At 47.6% G+C, this 24893-nt stretch overlaps 1 protein-coding gene across 3 annotated transcripts; it reads right to left on the reverse strand.

Annotated features, from left to right (window-relative positions):
* Positions 1 to 158: 158 nt before the first annotated feature.
* On the reverse strand, positions 159 to 24586 carry LOC105031270 (protein phosphatase Slingshot homolog 1). 3 transcript variants are annotated; one of them, XR_004575936.1, is made up of 15 exons: positions 14132 to 15055; positions 10788 to 10900; positions 10351 to 10415; positions 10122 to 10243; positions 9958 to 10023; positions 7905 to 7970; positions 7525 to 7719; positions 7156 to 7249; positions 6724 to 6852; positions 5582 to 5628; positions 5272 to 5418; positions 4566 to 4766; positions 3113 to 4142; positions 582 to 2566; positions 159 to 337 (listed from the first exon to the last, which is right to left on the reverse strand). XR_004575936.1 is itself a non-coding variant. In XM_029120828.2 (15 exons), exons 1-15 carry the CDS (start codon positions 24065 to 24067, stop codon positions 1064 to 1066), a joined length of 3885 nt encoding a protein of 1294 aa, XP_028976661.2. In that variant the 5' UTR covers positions 24068 to 24586; the 3' UTR covers positions 159 to 1063. The 3 variants fall into 3 exon arrangements, 2 of the variants coding, with proteins under 2 accessions (XP_028976661.2, XP_028976660.2); XM_029120828.2 differs by lacking the exon at positions 14132 to 15055 and adding exons at positions 18973 to 19016; positions 24005 to 24586 and having other exon boundaries at positions 159 to 2566; XM_029120827.2 differs by having other exon boundaries at positions 159 to 2566.
* Between the last annotated feature and the right edge of the window lie 307 nt (positions 24587 to 24893).

The raw sequence follows: 24893 nt of genomic DNA on the forward strand, positions 1-24893 counted from the left end.
CTGACCTCTTCTGGCTAGAGGCTAACTGCATTTTGTTGTACTGTACTTAAACTGTTCAATGAAATGTATTTAACCTAATCTTAACTAAAACCAGGACTGACCTATAGCCTTTCTACTACAAAGCAATTACTATTTTGTCACAATAAAAAAAATTGTCAGTCTGAGTCATTTTTTATTGGTCACAGTATAAGCACACGATAAAAAAAATATTTACATTGAAAAGTTTAAAAGGATAAAAGACAGACATTACAATTTTGTACAGTGAACACACACACACACACACACACACACACACACACACACACACACACACACACACACACACACACACACACACCTTTTCAACTCGCCTAAAGAATGCTTCCCAAGAGTACTGTAGCAACCACACAAAGAAAAATAAAACATTGAAAAATATAAAAGGAATAAAGTGCATATCTGAGAAACCTCATATCATTGTTATTTCTGATATAAGGTAAGGGAGAAACTGCACACGCCAGTCACATGCTCAGGTCAATTCCTATTATGTGCCCAAAAGTGACAAACTTTAGTTAAAAAAAAAAATCACATCCATATGGACGGACACACACACACACCTAAAATGAACAACACAGACGTTTAACAGAAGTCACTACATACATACTCCCACCACGGGGCTTCATACATGCACACTCTTCGAGACTGGGCCTGTTTAAACTGACTGAATGATAAGTGACTGACTGGATGGCCACTGAGGATACTGCTGGTTGTGCTGTTCTGCTGGATTGGGTTCAGGAGTCCCTGGGAGGTGCTGGGTTCAGGAGTCCCTGGGAGGTATTGTGCAGTTAAATTCATCTCTGAAAACAACTTGTAGCCCGTTAGACAAACTGAAGGATGCATCTGGCCTCTACTGTTTTCAGGGAGGGCAGCTTTATGATGTAGACATGAAAGAAGGCTCAGGAAGGGGATGGGTTTTGACCAGCATTAACACATCTTTGCATACTCACATACTTCATAGTTTTGTGTGTGTGTGTCTGTGTCTCAGACACACGCACGCACGCACACACGCACGCACACACGCACGCAGTCAGATAGTGTGGTAGAGAGTGCTGACAGTCCGTTTCTTAAACCTGCGTAGGGGGTGTGTCCTCTCGTACTGCTGACGTGTTGCCACGGAGATCAGGCAGGGCATCAGCGCGAGACCGGAGTCCAGAGACGCCCCCCCCTGCCAGGCCTGACCGGACTGGGGAGAGCGTTCCGAACAGGTGTGTCCACCCTCAACAGTCCCCTCCCCTTGGGTCCTGAGGGAGTCTGACACACTGGTCAGAACAGCACAAGTATTAGGACAGGAGGCATTGTGGGACAGCATCCTCAGCTTCTTGGAGCAGTCTTCCACTGTAGCCAGGGTGGGCGATTCTACGCTGTGTGTCCCTGGAGAGGCGGGGCTAAGCTCCCAGTAGCTCAGGTCATTGGCTGACAGCTCCAGGCAGTCCAGCTTAGCCAGTGAGGCGGAGCGCTTCATCAGGGAAGGCGGGGTCAATCCAGCCTTGCGAATCCGCACCTCCACCTCCCTGGCTCTCTCCCGGTTGCACCCTGCGGCCCCACTGCGCCCCGCCGCGCCCACCTCCCCCCACGCCTGGCCCACACGCCTGGAAACCTTGGCTCCGCCTCGGTTCACCTGGCAGAGGAACGCCCCGAGCTCCCGCAGAGTCTCCCAAGTCTCCGTCACTACGACAGCGTGACCATGTCGCCCGGTGGGATCACCCCCGTCCGTGCTCGACTCCTGCTCCGTCACCCCCTCCAGACACAGGAAGCCTGCGGAGGAGGCGTGGTCGACGGCCAGGCGTTGGCGGGCGATGTGGGTCGGGTGGACGGCAGATACAGGGCTGTTTGTGTGTGAAGAGCCTCTCCCAGTCTCCTGTCCTCCATCCTCCTCCATGGGACTACAAGCCCCATCCTCCTGCACAGTTTTGACACCGGTGCCTGGTGAACAGAGTGATGCATTCTGGGGGTTGGAGGTCGCCTCCGGGTGGGGGTTGGAGGTCGCCTCCGGGTGGGGGTTGGAGGTCGCCTCCGGGTGGGGGTTGGAGGTCGCCTCCGGGTGGGGGTTGGAGGTCGCCTCCGGGTGGGGGTTGGAGGTCGCCTCCGGGTGGGGGTTGGAGGTCGCCTCCGGGTGGGGGTTGGAGGTCGCCTCCGGGTGGGGGTTGGAGGAGTAATGCAGGACAAGGGACCGACGATGAAGGTTGTTGGCGGTGAGGGGGAGGGACGGGGGCGGTGGGGAAGGGGAGTCATGCTCCTGCCTCATTCGCTGCTCCAGCTGTTGGGTAACGCGGCGTACAGAGCCCATCGCCCAATCACCAGAGAGAACAGGAGAGTCGGTGGCAGCTTCCGTCTCCTGTGCTTTGACCTTTGCTTCCTCTTTAACAGCCTCCACTTCCTGTTGTGACTCTTTCTCCTCTACTTCTTGGTTTGACTGACCCACTTTCTGGTCCTGGGAAAGCAGAGGCTCTGATTGGCCAGGGGGAGGGGCCAAACTGTGTGCCATTGACTCCAGTTCTGTGACTATAAGGTGAACAGAGACAATGCTCCCCTGAGAGAAAGAAAAGAGAACAATGGATAATGATTCTACAGTCAATAAAAAGATGGCAGATTATTTTCAGTTCAAAGTCAGTTTCCTTAGGATCTCCTCCAACACCAATGGGTGACGCTGTTGAAGGAACTTAGAAACCTCACAACACTCTGTCCTGTATGGAGGTTTACTGTTATAAGTGGTGTGTGTGGTTCTAACAGTTGTATTGCGGATAGTGAAATAGAGTTCTAAAGTAAATGACCAGCATTTCCCTTCAGACACCTGAAAGTCACTGTGGCCAATACATCCTCCTAAGGATCATGGGATTATATTTTAGGTGAGAGCCCAGCACCAGGGTTGTGGGTTCGACTTCCACAACCCCAAGTTTGAAAGCATAAATAAATGAAAAAGAGGTGGGCGTTCAAATTATTTTGTTTCTCCAAATTATATTTTTGATAAAAACAAGTTAGAATCAGTCAGCAACCATATTTGTTAATTAAAAGATATTCACTTTTAAGAGCGAGATTTACCTTAATCTCTGAAACATTGTAATTTAAATAGTCTCACCCTCTTCTTCTCCTCCTCCTCGCCTCCCTCCACAGGGGTCTCGGCAGACGGGTCCTCCTGCTGCTCTGGTCCCGGTGCCCTGGGAGTGAGCTGAGGCGTGTGCTGCACTGCCTGATCAGAAAGGCAGCGCGTCCTCCCATCCTGGGCCAGGCCCTGGAACTTCTCTCTGGCGCTGAAGAAGTTAATGTGGTCCGTGCTGAGAGCGGAGGACGCCGGGTCCTGAAGGCCAAAGCCCTCATCGCCGGGGGGTTGCTGGGCCCCCGAACAGTCCACGGCCCCGCCTGTCAAGTGTGAATCGCAGTCATGTTTTCTGACAGGCACTGGCGCGGAAGTCTCGGCCACCTGCGGATGGCGGGGCATGTGTGACGACGGCTCCTCGGCTTTCGGAGGCCGGTCCGTGCCGGACGGGGGTAGAGGGGGGGCCGGGGCGACAGGGGCATGTTGTGGGGATGCGGGAGGATGAGGGCGCTCAACAGGCACAGTCTCTGCCGCGGTGACCGTGGAAACGCCCGGCACCGCTGTGGCCGCCTGCGGCCGGGGGAGAGGCGGGGTGGACGGGTCTTCCTCCAGGTTACACTGGCCGTTGGAGAGAGGGGGAGACGGGAGACACACGGACCCGGCCGGAGGAGCAGCGTCTGGGGGCACCGCCCCACAGGACTCCCCCTGGACCCGGGAACCAGTGGGAACGGCTGTCCGATCAACAGAATGCCGCGACTGGTCAGTGGACGCGGAGGTCAGCGCATCGTCTCTCGTCTCCTGGTTCTTACAGGGCTGGCCACCGGACCACGCCACCTTCGCCGCGCTACAGGGGCTCCCGGACTCGGAGACGGAGCGCACAATCTGCCCCGTGTTGGAGGGGGAGCCCAGCGGCTGCAGCAGCTCTTCCAGGGAGGGTGCATTGGGGCTGTTGCCCTGGTTACGGAGGTCAGAGCGACCCAGGGTGTGGTGAACGGGCTTGCACAGCGGCTCGTGGTGTTCCGACAGGTCACTGTCTGAATGGGAACGCCACAGCTTGTTGTGCCTCTGCTTACTGTAGGGAGAGAGACAGAGAAGAGAAAAGAAAGACTGGTAAAATAAATGAGTCATTGCTGGTATGTTCCTCTATTCAGCTACATTACTGGAGGACAGGGAGGCTGACTGCATATTGGCTGGTACATGACCCCATTAGGGTCACTGTCAAATGGGTAATTCACACCAGACTTGACAGAGTATACTGTGTGAGCATGTGTACACAAATGTGTGTCTAAAACTCTGAGCCTGGCATCTTCATACACCTCCACGCACCTCCTCGCTAACTGGAACACAAATATCCTCCTCATGGCACAACTGACATACCTGCTTAGAACGTCTTTACCGAGGTGCTAGTGTGAAAGAACGCAGTGTGTGCACTTATGTTGGTGTCAGACCGTGTGTGTGTGTGTGTGTGTGTGTGTGTGTGTGTGTGTGTGTGTACCTGGCCAGCAGTATGCCCTGGTACTCCTCCAACTGTCTCATGAAGGAGGGGTTGGGTTTGGTGACGGCGCGGCGCTCCTTCACGTAGTCGAAGGCCCTCCCCAGGTCCCAGCCGTACTCCTTCATGGCGTAGGCGATCACCGTGGACGCGGAGCGGCTCACTCCCATCTTACAGTGCACCAGACACTTGGCACCGGCCTTCCTACAGGGGCCAGCAGAGAGACACTGTTCAGAACCACCACCCGGTACCCATCTGATGTAGGAGCTCTGAGGTGAGGGCCATTTAGACGGTTCCCCTGACCGACATACACCGACCACTCAATGAAGACTAGAGTGAAACGGAAACAGTATTCAGAGAGAGAGAGATGGCACACGATTTGGATAAAAGATTGGATCGAAATTTCTTTGACAAATATTGCAATTACGGTTATGATTTCCCGATTTTCAAACATGGGTGTAAACAGCGTAGATTATCTCACTTAAAAAAAAAAAAGAGATCATAGCCTACATAATGTGCATAATGAACATTTTAAACAGAGTGAAAATTCAGTGTTTTCTATTTTCCACTTACAACCAATTTGAAGGTGCGGCCTGTGTCAAACTATTCGTTTAACTGCTCATTTAATGCAATTGGATTTTCAGCGTTCGCTATGTTGGCACCGTGGCCACAGCTGGTTGAGCAAGTTGGCCGGCCAGTAATGACTCACTTGGCTCTGGAGATGAACTTGTAGGTGTCGTTCCAGTAGGCCAGCAGGTCTGTTGCCTCCTCGTCATACACCCGGATGTTGTGGTACTCAAACAGCCCTGGGAAGAAGTTGTCTATCTCCCTGGTCACGTTCAAAATATACTGGACACTGGGGAGGGGGGAGGGTCCACGAATGATGGAAAGGGGGGAGGGTGAAACATGGGAGAGGAGGAGAAATAGTCATTTTAGATTCATACTCAAAGTCCAGGCTGAATAAATAATTTAAAATGTAGTGCAGTAGTGGAGTTGTAGTTTTCCAGAGCAGGACTTACCCACTATTCTGCAGCTCTTCTAAGTTAGATGCGTTCCACTCTGAGCCCTGGTAGGAGAATGGTTTAGGAGATCAGTTTCACCCAGCCTTTGTTACAATGTCCCTTTCAAACTTTTTGAACAGGGGAAGTTTGACACTAGGATCGCCAAGCCTTTCAGACGAACATTAACAGCCAGATCCGAACGCCGTTTGGCGTCATTAGCATGGGAATCGTCCCTATTAGCATGGACATTCTCCTCCACAGCATCACCATCCAGCCAGAGCATCAGTTCATCTACTGGGTTGTCATCAAACTATATACAGTAGAACTGTGTTAAAAATAATATATATATGAATGAACAGGCTACGTAAACGGCTGGTCTTTGCAGGTCTCTCCTGGTGTGGGACTTTAGAGCTGATTTCAACACCAATGCATAGCCCTACTGGTAAAGAATATCACTGGTATTTCATTTTGTGAATAATAATTTAGCCTAATACTGAAGATTTATATTCTACAAATGTAAATTGAGCAGAGAAAATTTAAAGAGACGATGTGTGCCCGATTTAGTTTCTCTTTCCTGAAATAAAAAACAGTAATGTTCGTTGAATTGGTAATTCAACCAAGTCTCTGATCATTCATCTGGGAGTATCACGCATTCATCCATTGACGTCATCCATTCAGTGAGGGGTGATTAGCGCCAAGGTACCATTTGGGTACCAATGCTAAGTGCAGTGGGCTAAAAAAGTTAAATAGTCTCTAAATAGTTTAGAATTCTGACAGACAAATTCTATATAGGTCTATTTAGTAAAAGTAATAGAAGGAGGAGGGTGGAGCTTTCAAAATGGTAGTTTAATTTTAATTATAAACTCAAACGCCAATTCACGTAGGCACTTGGCATTCCTAGTGTTAAATGGTGCAAGAACGAGGTAATAGGATCAGTGAAGAGGCCTGGAAATCACCACAGATATCATCGCGGAACGCAGACGTCGACACAATATCGATCCAGTTTCGGTTTGCATTACAATTTAAGAAGATTTGGTGCAGATACAGCAAACTAGCACCAGAAATGGTGTGAAATTATCAACCAAAAGAAACATAAAATAAATAAAGATATCCTCCCCATTACCGTATGAGAAGAGAATGATGGAAATGGAAGCACCTACCAGGTAGACGTGGTCAAAGATCTCCGTGGGGCTGTCCATCTGGCCCAGGATGACGATCATCTCGTTGTCGATGTACTCCTTAAACTCCCGCAGGTTACACACCATGTGCTCCTCCAGCTCTGTGCGGATCTAGCAGAGAAAACACACCCACTTCATAGGCTGCGGACACCCAGTACTTCAGTGGCCCCGCAGAGCTCTGTGTCTGACATGAGCGTCTGCAGTCCCAAAGCGCACAGGCTCACATCAACACACCTGACCTCGACAGAGACACTGAGAATTCAGGACAGTAGGAGAAGCAACCATTCGACACTTTAAAACACCACTGTTTGTGAGGACATATATGTTTGGGACTATGAGCCCTTTAAAACACGCACTAAACATGACATGCATTTCCAACAGAGAACATTCCGGAGAAAATACGTTGGAACTTACCTCTTTGCAGGTGACGTTCTCCAGATCCTTCTGCATCATGATCTCTCTCAGGCGAGTCTTGATCAGCCGCTCAGTCCTCTCCCTCTCTGTCGGCCTGGAAACACAACAGCGGGGAAAGAACGGACGTTTGTAGTAGGTTTATCAGCCTCAAATGATTCGGATTTCTAACGCATTCCACACACATTATGGAAAACATTAGAAAACCTTCTAGGACTGACTGCTGCTAGCTACTTCAGTGAGTAAGGTGTGCTTAAAACTAATAACGGTGGTGTGGTTCTCCCGCTAAGCCATCTGAAGACGGCACTCTGGATATGAGCGGCTGGTAAGTGACTAAAACGTACTGGAAGAAACTCAACGTTTGCCACTCACACGTCAGAGAAGAGCACAGGGGAGTCGGCCCGGTGGGACTGGACATCCTTCATGGCGTTCCACTCGTTGATGCGCGATTGGTCGGAAGATACACGGCTCTGGTAGTAGCTGACCCAAGTGAGGAACAGACTGCCGGGGAAGTAGTTATGGCAACGGGCCACCTCACACGCCTTGTGGAGGGACTGCAGAGCCGACCTGAGGGACGAGAGGAACGGTGAGACGATGATGAGAGGAGGCAATGGACGGAGAAGAGAAAGGTGCTGGATAGAAAGAGAGGGGGAGCATTGAGGTGGTGTGAGGAGGGGACAGGACAGGGGGAGTGAGGAGGGGACAGGACAGGGGGAGTGAGGAGGGGACATTGAGGAGGAAGGTCAACTCACCACATGGCTTGCACAGAGACCGGCTTGAACACATGGATCCTGTTATCTGTGGACACACTGAACCCCCTGAGAGACAGGAAGAGACATGTCAACATCAGCCGTCCCCATTGACCATGCCGTCGCTACTGACTGAGATTTCCCCATTGACCATGCCGTCGCTACGGACTGAGATTTCCCCATTGACCATGCCGTCGCTACGGACTGAGATTTCCCCATTGACCATGCCGTCGCTACGGACTGAGATTTCCCCATTGACCATGCCGTCGCTACGGACTGAGATTTCCCCATTGACCATGCCGTCGCTACTGACTGAGATTTCCCCATTGACCATGCCGTCGCTACTGACTGAGATTTCCCCATTGACCATGCCGTCGCTACTGACTGAGATTTCCCCATTGACCATGCCGTCGCTACTGACTGAGATTTCCCCATTGACCATGCCGTCGCTACTGACTGAGATTTCCCCATTGACCATGCCGTCGCTACTGACTGAGATTTCCCCATTGACCATGCCGTCGCTACTGACTGAGATTTCCCCATTGACCATGCCGTCGCTACTGACTGAGATTTCCCCATTGACCATGCCGTCGCTACTGACTGAGATTTCACCATTGACCATGCCGTCGCTACTGACTGAGATTTCACCATTGACCATGCCGTCGCTACTGACTGAGATTTCACCATTGACCATGCCGTCGCTACTGACTGAGATTTCCCCATTGACCATGCCGTCGCTACTGACTGAGATTTCCCCATTGACCATGCCGTCGCTACTGACTGAGATTTCCCCATTGACCATGCCGTCGCTACTGACTGAGATTTCCCCATTGACCATGCCGTCGCTACTGACTGAGATTTCCCCATTGACCATGCCGTCGCTACTGACTGAGATTTCCCCATTGACCATGCCGTCGCTACGGACTGAGATTTCCCCATTGACCATGCCGTCGCTACGGACTGAGATTTCCCCATTGACCATGCCGTCGCTACGGACTGAGATTTCCCCATTGACCATGCCGTCGCTACTGACTGAGATTTCCCCATTGACCATGCCGTCGCTACTGACTGAGATTTCCCCATTGACCATGCCGTCGCTACTGACTGAGATTTCCCCATTGACCATGCCGTCGCTACTGACTGAGATTTCCCCATTGACCATGCCGTCGCTACTGACTGAGATTTCACCATTGACCATGCCGTCGCTACTGACTGAGATTTCACCATTGACCATGCCGTCGCTACTGACTGAGATTTCACCATTGACCATGCCGTCGCTACTGACTGAGATTTCACCATTGACCATGCCGTCGCTACTGACTGAGATTTCACCATTGACCATGCCGTCGCTACTGACTGAGATTTCACCATTGACCATGCCGTCGCTACTGACTGAGATTTCACCATTGACCATGCCGTCGCTACTGACTGAGATTTCACCATTGACCATGCCGTCGCTACTGACTGAGATTTCACCATTGACCATGCCGTCGCTACTGACTGAGATTTCACCATTGACCATGCCGTCGCTACTGACTGAGATTTCACCATTGACCATGCCGTCGCTACTGACTGAGATTTCACCATTGACCATGCCGTCGCTACTGACTGAGATTTCACCATTGACCATGCCGTCGCTACTGACTGAGATTTCACCATTGACCATGCCGTCGCTACTGACTGAGATTTCACCATTGACCATGCCGTCACTACTGACTGAGATTTCACCATTGACCATGCCGTCACTACTGACTGAGATTTCACCATTGACCATGCCGTCACTACTGACTGAGATTTCACCATTGACCATGCCGTCACTACTGACTGAGATTTCACCATTGACCATGCCGTCACTACTGACTGAGATTTCACCATTGACCATGCCGTCACTACTGACTGAGATTTCACCATTGACCATGCCGTCGCTACTGACTGAGATTTCACCATTGACCATGCCGTCGCTACTGACTGAGATTTCACCATTGACCATGCCGTCGCTACTGACTGAGATTTCACCATTGACCATGCCGTCGCTACTGACTGAGATTTCACCTACCCGTCTCCATCCAGGTGTATCAGAGTGTCACTCCACAGAGGAAGAACGAGTCCCACTGAGCACGAGCTGCAACACACAAAATATATTCATCCACTTCTGTCCCAAGTTCCATGGCTCTGAAATATGTGGATACAGTGGACACACACACACACACACACACACACCTGTCGGTCAGGCTGAAGTCCATGCCCAGTACCAGGCTCTCTTCTGTGTCCTGTCGGCCGTTAGTGGAGACCACCACCATGTAGCGTGTCCCCTGGTATAAGGTACTCTCCAAACGCACTGCCTGAATCCAGAAGGACAAACAGAGGGAGAAAGGAAAATACAGATTATTGACGTTTGAGTTGAAAAGCACTGTTTTGTGATCATGAATGTGTGTGTGTGTGTATTCACCAGCTTGATGTTGTCCTCTGGTCGTAGGAGAGTGAACATAGTCTGTAAGTGCTGCTGCAGGTCCCCTAAACACACACAGGGAACACTGTTATCAGCACGTGTCCATGACAACACACCACTACGTTTCATAGCAACATTATGTGATTGACAGTAGAATCTGGTCTTCTGTGATTGGTTATCAGCTGACCAGTGGTCTATCGTGCTAATGCTTAATCATTGGCACCTTTCTACCTATTAACAAACACCCCCCCCCCCCTTATAACAGAAGCCTTAACTAGGCCTGAACTAGGAAGTTCTCCTGACCACTGTGTTTTTGCTTCTGTGCCACTTGTGCTTTTGGGTTTACAGGCCAGGCGACACTTCTGATGTGAAAAGGGCCTCATAAAACCTGCATGTTTGAATGCGGCTTGCCGTGCCATCTCCACCCCGTACCCTACCTGCATGTTTGCTCCGGAGCTGCGAGAAGCGGGAAGCAGAAGACAGGGAGGAGCCATTTCCCCGGGGCAGGAAGAGGGCGGCGCCCTTCACTGTCAGGAAGCTCTCGCTGATGCTGCAGCAGGGAGGGAAAGAGAGACGCTGTCCAAATGCAGTAACCGCAACAAAGACAAAAAAAGAAATCCCAATTCAACCTGGCAACGCACTGTCTATGGTGCCCCCAAGTGGCCTGAACAGGTGTTGCCAGAACTGGAGGAAACGGAACGTCCTGTGCCTGCCTGCCTGCCTCACACCTCAGCTGTGGCCCGTCTGAGCGGAAGGGTCGTGTGTGAAGATCTGTGCTCTTAAACCAACGGTTCCCAAACCACGGGTCGGGTCTCAACACCACGTGGGCAACAACCCGGTTCTCATTATTTAAGGATATTTTGCGCTTGTTTGAAATCTGTTATTTAATACAGAAGATGTTCACGTATCAAAAATCATTCTGATCCCCCTATGGGAACTACAATGTTTTACGTTGTCATCTTAACTCCTCTTAAGGAGAGGTAACTTTCTCTCATGCAAAAAAAAAAAGTAGAATGAAAACTGCCGACTTGAGGAAAAAAACTAAACGCCTGCCAAGCCCGCAGACAGACAGAGACATTGGCAGTAGGCTCTGGTCAAAGGCAGTGTACTGTGAAGGGAACAGGTTGCCATTTGGGCCACCCCCCCATGTACAGTAGTCTACTGTGCTCCCACGCCGTCTGCTTGTAGTGATGCCATGTTTTTGCTGAGAACAGCAGTACTCTCCTCCAGGCTGAAACTGACTCATTCAGTTCATGTTCTTCACCAAATTTGCAGAGGAGGAAATGGGCATTCGGGGTAAACCGCGACAGCACAGCGGCATACAGGAAGTACTTGCATGCCACAGAGCCGTGTCCTCTGAACAACTTAGACCCACGAACACAGACGTCCCTCACAAACTCCGCCATGTTCTCTGCCACATGGAACGTGGCGACAGAATCCCGGTCGGAGGACAACACATACCATCCTCCAGACGACGGTCCTGCCAAAAACACACAGCCGGTTTTATGTAACGGTGGCTTAACTGTGCCGTCAGGCTCACCCACAACGAGGAAAACGGGGAGAGGGAAGGATGGAAAGAACAGATAAAGGGTCAAGAAAACAGAACGTGCGAGAGACCGCAACAAGGCCATCTTCCAATCGGTCTCTCCTGTCCCCCATCAACCCCCGCCGATACCCAGACCGTGTCCTCCGTACACCCGGAGTTTTGGTGCTGGTGACTGCCGCTTTGAGTCGGTCAGTCTGGTTGACGTGGACTAGACTTTATCCACATTTTCCCAGTGGGTTACTGTTTCCTCACAGCACTTGGCTTCTGTAATCGCTCTCTTGTTACTGGTTTCTGTGGTCAGTTGTCAATGGTTGAACGGCAGCGGTGTCCGCGGTGCTGGGGACGTTGAAAGGCTTGCTCGTCAAGGAATCGTTGTGGAATCTGTTTGTTCACATTTATCGTGCGTGTCAAAGAGACCTAGTTCTGACACCGTCGCAGAAATTAAGACGGAGCAAGTGAGCGAACAAGGGGATTAAGAGAGATGGGGAAACACACAAGGGAGAAACATCTTCCTCAGATTTGTTTATCTAATCCCATGGGCCACACATACACACACACAAAAATCAGTCTTCTTACTTCCTTGATTAAGATCACTGTGCCCTGCCCTGCCAGGACTATTACAGTAGAGCCTAAGAGGCCTCACACGATCAGACTCTGGACTAAATAAACAAGAAATAATTTATCTGACCCCTCCCAGGTGGCGCAATGGTCTTAGGTGCCCTTTCATAACAGTACACTGACCACCACGGGTTCAAGCTAACCACTGACTAGTAAGCCCTGTGCGTGACTGCTTATTGGCCAGCGTCGCCAGGGGAGTGGGGAGGCTTTGTCAGTAGGGATTACCTATTGTCAATGTGGCACTATAGGAACTCATTCCGGTGGCTGGGGCGCCAGCAAGGCTAACAGCTTGGCAGGTGAGAAAGCGTGCCCTCCCCCACTTTGATCTGCATTGATTTCCTGGTTGGAAGAGCTGTGTGGAAAATACTCCCAGGGGAAGGCTTGCTCTGATCTTCAACTTTCCCACATTTGTTGAGAGTTGATGCAATGAGACAGGGCAGTAGATTCAACGGGATATGATGAAAATGGACTATTGGCATACAGCTGTGGCGTGCGTGTGTGTGTGAGAGAGACAGTGCGGGAAATCCCGGAGTGAGAAGCCTGGATAACACACCACAGCCAGTCCTCCGCCTATTTCCTCCTCCATAACCACCAGCAAAACAGCCTCCCACTGCAACTGATCCCCGGGAGACGGTGAACTTCCAAACCCTCACTGAGGAAGTGCCGCAGCTTCCTGGACTAATACGGTGTCTTTCAGGCTCATTGGACGTGCCGTGCGCTGCAGGCACAGCCTCTCTGGGTTGCTCAACAGAGGGAATTCTCATGACCAACAGGTAAATGAGTCAGCATGTGGCAACAACAATACTGTCTGGGAGGGTTGGGTTTGAGACAATTCCCTGAATCCTGCTACTGTTCACCCTCACTCACCTTCCCGGATGCGTCGGGGTGTGTGTGTGTGTGTGTGGGGGGGGGGGGGGGGGGGGGCAGGACACTGCGGTACACGAAAACCCCTCAAATTAACATTAATTCCAGCAAACCAATAAATCAGTCAGTGAGATATACCAAGTCCTCAACAGTAACCTGGCCTAAATCCCAAGGACCACACAAAAAACAGTTTAGAGGAGCCACACTCAGAGGCCCATCATTCGCCGTTGTAGGAAATAGGGACGAAACGGGGACAATGAACAGAGAAGTAGAGTTATCACTTCCTCACCTGCATTTCGCTACTTTTTTTGCAGTTCAATCATTTTGATAGGTGATTGTCAATGGTACAACTGGTCACTACAACGAACGACCTGCAGTAATCTAGTTCAAACGGTAACAAATGCATAGCACACAGGGAAAATCCCAGGAAGCCGGGATCTGGTGACGTCCCTTACCATGTAAATATGTTAAACTAAAGTTCAAATAATAATTTCAGGCAATTAATCATGATGTACACATGGGTGTACTTGTTTTGGCTACTGCTTATCGTGACTGTTACAAGTTACAAATGTGACGCTAAAGACGAGTAGCTGCAAGGTGCAAATCCAGCAACTTAATAGGGAGCCTAAATTACACCCAACCACACCGACATGACATTTACAAACTCGTTCCCTCAATGAGGTATGCTAAATGTGGAGCAAAAATAAATAAATGAAGCCGGTGTTTAATCCGCACCGATAACGGCAAACTTACAGCTGATCTATCTGGCTCTGAGAGATGACGGAGTCTTCTATGAAGTACGGTGTCAAGCCGTAGAAGCACCGGGCCGGAGAGGTCCGTGGGGACGGGGCTAAAACCCCGGGAGGCATTGCTGCGATGTGTGGCCCAAGGGCGGACAGAGGGAGCAGTTCGACTCGTGACGCTGTAGCGGGGCCTGCTTCACTTGAGAGCGGCCATGTGGTTGGCTACGTACCGGTGACCATGAACTGCCGCACCGCCGAAAAACACCCCGCTGGTGTCTAGATAACACCACGCGCACAAGTACCAACGTTCATCTACGTATATATAATGGTTAGGCTAATAAAAAAAAAAAGTAGTCTAAACAAATTAACCGTTGTATTAACAAAATAAGGTCATATATCTCAATTCGCTGTCCAGATCCACTTCTCTACTAATGCGAAATAACTGAATCCAAATGATCGAGTGACGAGAGACGTTTTCTGCCCTGACTGTGATGTCGTGAAATGTTCCACCATCGCAGTCAGGCTGCGGTAAAGTCTACTACGCGAGACGGGGGAGGAGTCCGCGCACATGTACTGGGCTCCGTGGGGAAAATACAAGGGATTGGAGACAGACTGATCTAAGGTCAGTGTTTTAGTTCTCAATGGTTGTAGGCTTAGAAACGGTGGTCGGAAAGCTGGTTCTAGATCTGCCGCAAAAGGGACGGCTTTGCCTAGTGGCAGCGACACTAGGCACCGCGGTGTTTTCAGCTTCATTCCAATACAAGACACGACTACAACGTAAACACGGAAGATTGAGAAATCAAACTGCAACTGAAGCCAAAGAGTAAATGACCCGTGTTGAATTCTAGGTATTAGGTAGGATACACCGGGCCTCACATTACGTTGTTAAAAATATCTGTCTTAACTAACAAACATTTTCTGTTGACAAATAACAAAAACAAGTATCTTCATCCTAGTAACACAAATATATAAAACCACATATATATTAAGAAATGCATTGAGTAGGCTACAGTAGGATGGCCCAGATATGATGATATTAACTTGTAGGGAGACCATGTATTTGACTCCAACCTAATTAGTTAGGTGGTGAAGGTTATCAAAATCATCCACTAGCAGGACGTCAATCAGATTATTTGCACAATAAATGTATAAAACCCACCCTGCCTGTTATAGGATTAGTTTGTCTCCCATCAGCTAAACCAAGTGCACAACATTAGACAACCTCCCCCCTCGCTACACACTTCTGAACACTGCCAAAACACTACACACACACACACACACCATCTGGTCATCTATTTTCTTATATTTAAAGCAAATCATTTTCTGTCAAATGGCAAGGGGATTGATGCAGTGACTTTTGATATCTTTGATATTGATCTTACAAAGTTATTAATTTTTGTTCCTGTTTGACCCATGCAGTCAGACTTTTCTTTATTGAAATGTTGCACCCTGCGATGTTCTGATTGGACCGGTTTCTGAGTTCTTTTGGAAGTTTTTGCAGAGAGGGATGAAGTAGGTCACCGTGGTTCCCAACCAGGGGCACAATGCCCCCCCCCCACCCCCATGGGGTGTTAGGGGACAAAGTTAGGGCTTAGGAAAATATAGACATTTTCTTAGGCAATTGTGATCCCAAAACAGTCCTCACACTGTGTGTGTGATCTGTCTCTAGAAGTAATGATTAACAATCAGAGACTTCTGATTAATGGCAACATAGTGGAAAGTTAACTAACTGGTCCTCCAAAGGCAGACTGATGAAAAGCTGTGATTCTCTGATTGTCACAGGGATCAAATAAACAAGGAAGTCCACTGACCCAATGTCTTCTGCAAGAGGATTTGGTCAAACTCAATTTGATCGGCTCCTGGTTAATTCCCTTACTAGAAGTTTCAGTTCACTTATTTTGATTAGTTTGTCTCGTAGCCTATTTTTATTAAAGGTCACTGAAAATAGCACATGGATTTGTCATTAAATCAAAGCAGATTGGTTCGTGTACTTGTTTAGAGGATTTTAACAAATGTCCTCCAACCAATCGTGTAAGCTCTGAAAACATCTGATCTGGTGCAAGAGAGAATTTGTCGGTCTGTGTACAAAGCCATTTTAGAAAGTTAAGTCAGCGATTTACAATAAATAATTTATATTTCAGAGATTCAGCCGACCCTTGTCATCAGCTTACAGTAGTGAGTGCATACATATTCATTTATATTAGCCCCCATGGGAACCGAACCCACAACCCTGGCATTGCAAGCACCACGCCGAAAGCTACACGCCTTCCCAACAACACCACTTCATATCCTTTGCGTTTCTTTTGAGTTTTCAAATTGACAACCAGTTACAGCAGATGTGCGATTTGTTGTCATGACAACAAGGTACAGACTGGGATAGGTGTCATCCTGAGTGCTAATCAATGAACCATTTGCCTAGGCTTTAGCTCAGAGGCATAGCAGAGTCTTGGTGACAAACAAGGTTCAATACTGAGTGTCTTATATGGCTTGCGTGGAGGTGACATGCAATATAGCAACAACAAAACGGTCTTATCTCTGGTCACACCGAGCCCTGGTATGACTGATCATAACATTCAGAAGCCTGAGGAAGCCTGTCCAATTGGCGACTGTGTGACTAGACTTGATAACTAGTCATTTATGACTATACACAGACACAAACACACACACACGGTACTGCAACTACCTTTCCCAGGGGACTTTATTAAGGCAATCAGCAACATAAAACATGCCGTTGTCCTGGTTACGGTGTTACGGTTGACTCACAGTGTTTTCCCCTCTACTGCAGATGCTGGTGAAAACCTGTCATTTCAATTTGTGGTCACGGACCTTTGGTCTTCCTCTGGGGCATTTCTGGGCAAAAGCTCAGAGTAGACACGCCCAGACCTTAAGTACACTGTGGATTGGGAAAGGGCCGTTCGTCGGCCAAATCACTCCTTCCACTAATATCACCATGTTTATCGTGGCCAGGAAAACAAAACATTTCATTTTGTGGCCGCAGAACCTAGTGGCAACCATTGACCGTTGGCCCACCCCGGGCTGATCTACGCAGCAGCTCAACCGACCCAAAACCAGCTGCCGGGAATCATACGAGCGTATGTGAGCCCCGACAGCGGACTCTGTCCACAGACGTTTAATGACATCACAAACAGCTGTCCGCTCCACAGCCTAGGTTGTCTGAGTTAACGGGCACAGTTAGACCGCGGCTACAAAACAGGGGGATCATTGTCCCCCTCTTACCGATTATAACCCCCCCCACCCCCCGTGACTCAGGGACAGCTGTCACATGGAGGCACAGTGCAGTGATGTACAACTGCTGTATGTTAGTGTGTGTGGAAATGTCACCGCTAGCCCGATCCGTTACATGGTCTTGTGACTATTTGTGTGACCAATAGAAAGTAGTTGGTGAAGGACACAAACAGCACGAGGCAGAGAGTGTTCGAGAAAAAGGGGCCACGCGTCCTTTCCCTGAACACTGGCTGAACACTAGGTGTGTGTGTGTGTAATAGTTTCTATAGAGATATTTGCTTCCATGTGTGTTTTTCTTAAAGATGCATTTTTATGCTAGAGACGGCAGGAGAGTGTGTTAAGGTTTGAAACAAACATCGGGCCTGATCCGAACTGTACATGTAACCCAGAGGCAATGGCTCAGACATGGCCCTCTCTACTGCCCATGTGTGTTTCTCATGTAAATGGATAAAATGTTTCATAACTTAAAATAACTATTCTGTACTACACACATACTGTTTGCCACTCCTTGTGGGTATTGATTTCACTCCAGCTGCATGCCACAGACATCAGACAGACTCCACTGCCCTCTAGTGGACAGTCAGTGATCTGAAGGGCCAATATTAACACTGGCCATGACTCCGCTAAAAATGGGGAAAATAAAAACCCTGGAAAGAGGAGAAGCTGCAATCCAGAAAAAGAAAAAAAAAATCATGCAAACAATCCCGCCCATGTGCAGACCCACGTAAAATCAGCAGAAGGAAGTGATATGTGAGAGCTGCTTTCAGGAGCCTGTGGTGAACAGACATGAAACAAACCTGATCTACAACAACCCCAGAAAACCACTGCAGCACAAAGTGAGAACACTGCATTGTGATGTCTCAACAGCACATTACAGAGCCCACGCACGGAAGCCATTTATGAGGTCACAAGAATAAGATCAATAGAAAACGGACTGTGGGGGAAAACAATGACCGTTCTTTCCTTTAAAAACATGTTTCTATAGCAATGTTTATATTTGGCTGTTTATCTTTTCAGAATATCCAGAAATAGTAATTTAAGGTAAAGAAAATCCCTGTCTATGTAAACCAGTAGCTATGCTGGTTAATCAAAATCTTTGGTGTTTTTTCCAGCCACATTCAAGTGTAACTACAGCTGATTGGTGAATATGACATCAACATGTATAAGGGCTGACTTACATACAAGAAGTATACCCAAACCATTAACCCAAAAATACATACAAAGGGTAAAATGCCATCTCCATTGTTTCGACTGAGTATGAATGATATATTCAAAGAGCCCATAATCACAGAAGTGCTCATTATGATGTCAAAATCACAAAGGACAGAGGTAAAATAGGTGCTATATGTGATGTCACTGCCCTATGGGGCTCTTTCTTGATAATAGCACAGGTGATTTCTGAGGATGAATGTGTCACGTCACAACAGGGTGATGTCACGTCACAACAGGGGGATGTCACGTCACAACAGGGGGATGTCACGTCACAACAGGGGGATGTCACGTCACAACAGGGGGATGTCACGTCACAACAGGGGGATGTCACGTCACAACAGGGGGATGTCACGTCACAACAGGGGGATGTCACAGGGGGTGTGTCAATCTTACCTCCTTGGCTGAGAGCGCCGGTCCTCCTCCCCGCTGCCGGACTCCTGAGGAGAGAAGAGCACCTGGTAAACACGCACGCACACAACTTGAATCTCCTCCTTTAAGTAAGAATTTCCTAAGGAGCGTGTAGAGGTCATGGGATTGAAAATCTTTCTGGTTCCTAGGATCAAGGTCAGTGATCACAGAGAGTGACTTAAAATGGGTTGTTGCTCAGACACCAGGAAGTGGCAGGGTTGTTAAGTGTTTTTGGAAAGGAAGTGAGAGGAGCAGCCCAGATTCCTCCGGTCGGTGTGTTTACATAACATGTAAAACCCTTATGGTTTGTATTTCAGTGTGTCTGGAAATATGCGTGTCAGTCATAGTCTGTGTGTGTGTGTGTGTGCGCGTACGCATTTCTAAACTAACAATGTTATGGGGACAATAATGTCCACAAACTGTGGTTAAATCAGAACAAATTAAATTAATTCCTGTCCCCATTTTGAGAAAGGCAATTTTTGGTTAAGTATTAGGTTTTAACAATTAAAATTAAGGTTAGGTATTATTGGTTAGGTGTTAGGGCTAGGTAAATCCTTAGGCATAAATATTAGGTTATTGAGTTTACGGTAAGGGTTTACTTTAGGTTAGGTTCAGGGTTAGGACTAGAAAAATAAGGATTTGTGTGCCCATTTAGATATTCTGCTTACACACGCGCCCCTACACGTTTCCAAAGCTATCTGCAGGAGACTACAGGTAGGACAGGCTGTCAGAAGAGAAAGAGAGTATACCACTGGCACCTAGAGAAAAGGATGTGGTTGCTTTAGCACTGCACTTGTGAGTAGCAGAAATTCACAAGACAAAACAATTTAATGACAGAATGAAAACACTGAGAAGCATTAGCATAGGGGCTAGGTTCAGTGTGAGAGTCAGATAGTGACAGACGCACAGACAGACAGAGAGAGTGACAGACGCACAGACAGACAGAGAGAGTGACAGACGCACAGACAGACAGAGAGAGTGACAGACGCACAGACAGACAGAGAGAGTGACAGACGCACAGACAGACAGAGAGAGTGACAGACACACAGACAGACAGAGAGAGTGACAGACGCACAGAGAGAGTGACAGACAGAGATGTGTGTTTTGTTGGAGGCACTTAAATCCAGGATGTCCTGAAACAGGCTCACATTTTAAAGAAGCCCAGGCAGGACCACTACACATTACGTTACTGGTGAACTGTTTTACCCTCTGCATTATACAGTACATTAACACACAAACAGAACCTGTTAGACTTTCTTGTCCTGAGGAAGTTGACAAAGTATTTAACTTCCAGTATTTTCTAGTTCCCTCAAAACTCTAACAACAAAAGAGTTCAAGGACACAAACTGACAACAATAACAAGAATCATCATGGTTGTTCATGATAGCGGGCAGAGGTGCGGATGACTGGATGAGAGCGGGTGGAGGTGTGGATGGGTCAATGGGTAGAGGCGTGGTGAGGGTGGAAGAGTGGATGAGGGTGAGTAGAGGTATGGATGAGAGCGGGTAGGGATGTGGATGGGTCAATGGGTAGAGGCATGGTGAGGGTGGAGGAGTGGATGAGGACGAGTAGAGGTGTGGATGGGTGAATGGGTAGAGGCGTGGCGAGGGTGGAGGAGTGGATGAGAGCGGGTAGAGGTGTGGATGGGTCAATGGGTAGAGGCGTGGCGAGGGTGGATGAGTGGATGACACCGGGTAGATGTGTAGAGGCGTGGTTAGGGTGGAGGTGCGGATGAGAGTGGGTAGAGGTACAGATGACTGGAAGAGGGCAGGTAGAGGTGCGGATGACTGGTAAGGTAATGCTCGTTTTTTGCGTTGACAGTGAAAAAAAATTACTCTGATATAGCTCCCACTCAGTGTTATTTTTCATACTAGAATCAGTCAGTCTGATGTTCAGTTCCAGATTTATTCGTTTATTTAAGTATTTACTTTGACTTAGATGTTCAGTTCAACAGTTATCCTGTTTCTAAGTCAAAGATTGTTCATTTCCAACAGTGTGTTGCGGATGGTATCGGCCGATTAATCGGCTATTGGCTTTTTCCTGCTCCAAACTATCTTATTACATCGGCCTTTAAAAATCCACAATCTGTCGATCTCCAGTGTGTAATAGTGGTTGAGGGCTGCCCAGGGTACAAAATCCTAATGAGAGAGGCCTCTTCTGCAACTAAACTGTGAAGCCACAAAGAGCAGTTTCCTTGACAGCCCAACACTGGCTGACTCAACAGAGTCAAAAACCCCTTAACTTCTGGCAGCTGTTGGAGGCGTCGTTGAGCAATAAAGCATCTTTGTGAGATGAAAGTACTACCGACATTATGAGTTCAGATAACATCTCTGACATCCTCATACCTCACTTTGGTTCAACACACTTCTGGGTTTGATGAGAACATAGAAGAGTTATGTGTGGCTGTGTGTTCAGTAACACTGCTTACTGGATGATGTTTTGATCTTATTTTGAACCAGGTGGTATTTTGTACGGTTTTAGGTGATATATTTCTGTACCTGCTACACTTCTGTATTTTCCTTCATAGTATGTTCTCAGGGTTTCTTTACTTTAAAACTGTTTTAAAAAGGAGCCAATTTGTTTTCAGTACCATTACATCCATGACTGATCAGAACCTTTCTCCCAGCTCCCCTATGCAGCAGACATGATGAACGGAGTGTTTGGAACACAGAGCTGCAATCGCAGTATCGAATGGCATTAAATAAAAATAATAAGAACAGCTAAAACATACCGTATGGGCATTTAACTACTGTATCATTGTCAGGTCCATGAAAACTACCAGACATGTGTATTAATCCTCCCCTTTTCACACACGATAGAGGAAAACAATGAGAGGGAATTGGGCAGACAGATGAATCCATCAACCCTACAGATACAGTACATCCATTACACAGTACACAGGCTGACACAGGCAAATGAAGTTGCTCAAAACAGATGTAACCGGGTGGAACATGCCTTTTTAGTGTGTTTGGTATTAGTTAGGTTCTTTTCACAGGAGAGTGATTTTGTGTGTGTGATTGGTTGACATGGGTGAATCTGCAGTGGGATATAATTAACTTGGGTATGTACAGGTGTGCTTGATGGAGTTTTCTTTTAGCTCTCCCTATTTAATGGTGTCTTACCAGTCACACAGGAGCAGTGTAGCGGATTGTTTGTGTGCAGGTGCGAGAAGCAGTGCTGCGCCGAATGCGTTGTTGAGTCTCCCTCTGATCTGCGGTAATCAAGAACAAGTGCGACTCAACCTTGCCTTGGAACAGGTTGGTGGAAGTATCTAATGGACTGACAGGCTACGGCAGTTCTCGCTACCTGGGAAGCAACACTGGGAGTCTAGTGTATAGCATCTCAACATTAGACTTTTGTCACGCATTGACATCACGCAACTTCTAATATTTAGCTAGACACCATTAAGCATTGTGTTAAACTGACTAACGTTTCTTTAGTTAACCTCCACCACAAATTGCCTCCATGAAATGTATGGCTTTTGCCCCTGGCCGTTTTAATAGCTTATTAGCCAGTAATAGGCTTACTAGTATCTAACTTACTACTCTAACTTAACACAGCCAAAGCCATTTCATGGAACAAAAACGTTTGTATTCCTTTCATTTGTGAATGACATTGATACAATAACCAATCAATATAGGTGACCATAACTGACTTTTTTGTCAAGTGACAGACGAGAGAATCGTGGAAACCCTACTCTTTTACTGCCCAATGGTCATTACCCCAAAAAACATGCACGGTACTTCAGAAATCCACCAGTAATAGTCACAATATAAACAGCGTTGTTTAAAGCTTATTACAACGTAGCTACTGAAGATGGTAGCCATAAAAAACAGGCGATCTGGCTGTCACGTAGACACGTGCAGTGTGCGCAGTACAACTAAAAACGGTGGTAAATTTTGTTTGTGCTTAGTTCTCTTAGCACTTTGACCACCAGCGTACGCTAAGTAAATTCACACTAAAACGTACACAGCAACACATACACACGACTCAGCAATAAGGCATCTCAGGGGTTTGTGATAATATGGCCAATATACCACAGCCATGCACTGTCCAGGCACTCCGTGATGCCAGTGCTTGGCAACAGTCGGTATTTTGGCCGTATACCACACCCACATGCCTTATTGTTACAATACCACGGCAATAAGCAAATTAGCATTCAGAACTTTTAACACCCAGTTTACTTATTCATATATAAATAAACTTTAACATTACGCTTTAAAATGTGACATTATCATTTGTGTTTCATTCTTAGCCTACGAGACATAGGCCCCGGAGGTATGGAATACTACAGGAGCGGCAGATATGGCGAGCAATTATGTTCGCGAGATCGAATCCCAATTTTTAAAAAAATCTCAGTTCACATATCAGTACACGCCATGACGTCTCGAATTACATGTGAGCTTCCCACCCTAACAGATAATGGGTCTACGCACGTCAAGGCAATAAACTGGCGAACCACCCAACAGCCTCTACACGTTAATGCAAATACCCCCATCCACGCCTGTTACGAACCACAAGAACAGAATGTGTATTTGCTTGTGACTTTTTCAAAGAGCAAATGATCACCGCTCACTGAAGGAAAATTAAATGAGTACTTCCTCGCAATCCGATCAAGTGTTTTAGGCCTGTATGAAATGTGCCTATTTTAGCGGTTTGCATCTACCCGCGTGTAGGTTACGTCACGATGTCAGTACTAAGGATACCCACCACCGGGCCAAATGAATTTCTCGAAACTACATCAAGGTGTAATACAATGTGTGCCTACGCTGATTAACAAGTCTCGTTGTCTGCAGTAGCTATAAGGCGCAACAGTGAAAGCCACAACCTGTGCATGTTGGGCTTCACGTATAGCTACTGTTTTCCAAAATGAACAAGATACATTTTACGCATGCGCACAAGTACAAAGGCTAGGCAGTAGGCACGTAAGGACAGTCGTAAAAAAAACAGCGGAAATCAACCCAAAGCTCGGAGCGAGAGATTCGGTGGTTTGGGGAACGAAACGACGCAAACTTACCGAAACACATGGGCTGGAGGTGGTGCTGGGGGTCGGTGAGCGCTGCACGGTCACCAGCGCCATTCAGCGACCTGGAACCGCTACCTGAGAGAAAGCGACAGCTGCGAGACGGTCATAATTGTTTCGGGGAAAATCAGCTGTACCCGGGATATTCGCTCGCTGGTTCGCAGACAGATAGATAGCTACTCCCCGGCTGTTTCCTCTGTACGGAGGATGTACGCATGCGCAACAACCGCCAGCTGTCAATTCCGATTAACCCGTTGTGCGCTGGAAAAAGACAAAAGACTTTCACAGAGATTCCAACCCAGTGGACGGGGACACCAGTAAAGCCCTGGGTGTGGGGTTTCACAGTTCAATTGGAGAAATAAAACGTTGTGTTAAGCTGACTATTTCGAATAAGAAACTATTCTGATTTGGGTTGAATGTGTATTTTGTTTATGTGTGCAAAACCTATAGGCTATTTAGAACCATTTTATTATAACCCCTTAGACGCTAGTAGTTTTGATGACATGGGGCACATATCTCCAAATACATGATATGATACACAATTTTCTAAGACCCGTTTTGGCTTGTTCCAAAAATCCCAGAAGACATCTTTAAGTAGCTGAATATGCCATTACTACAAGCACAGTGACAACAGTGGTGTTTTAATGTATATAAAGCTGTATAATGAAAAAGTGCCTTTGATGGGATGAAGAATAAAACATAGGTGATGAGATGTAGTTAAACAACATAACCACCCATCGTCTAGGTTTTGACCAAACATCATTAAATCAGTTTGTTTCATTTGATAATTTGCTGTTAAAATGGCTTGTTACATCACTCTGAACAGGTATTCTAGTTTAAAAGTTTTGCATTAAAATAACTTAACTAATTGACATGTAAATAC

This window comes from Esox lucius, chromosome 7 (assembly GCF_011004845.1).
Source record: "Esox lucius isolate fEsoLuc1 chromosome 7, fEsoLuc1.pri, whole genome shotgun sequence".
NCBI classification, from domain to species: domain Eukaryota; kingdom Metazoa; phylum Chordata; class Actinopteri; order Esociformes; family Esocidae; genus Esox; species Esox lucius.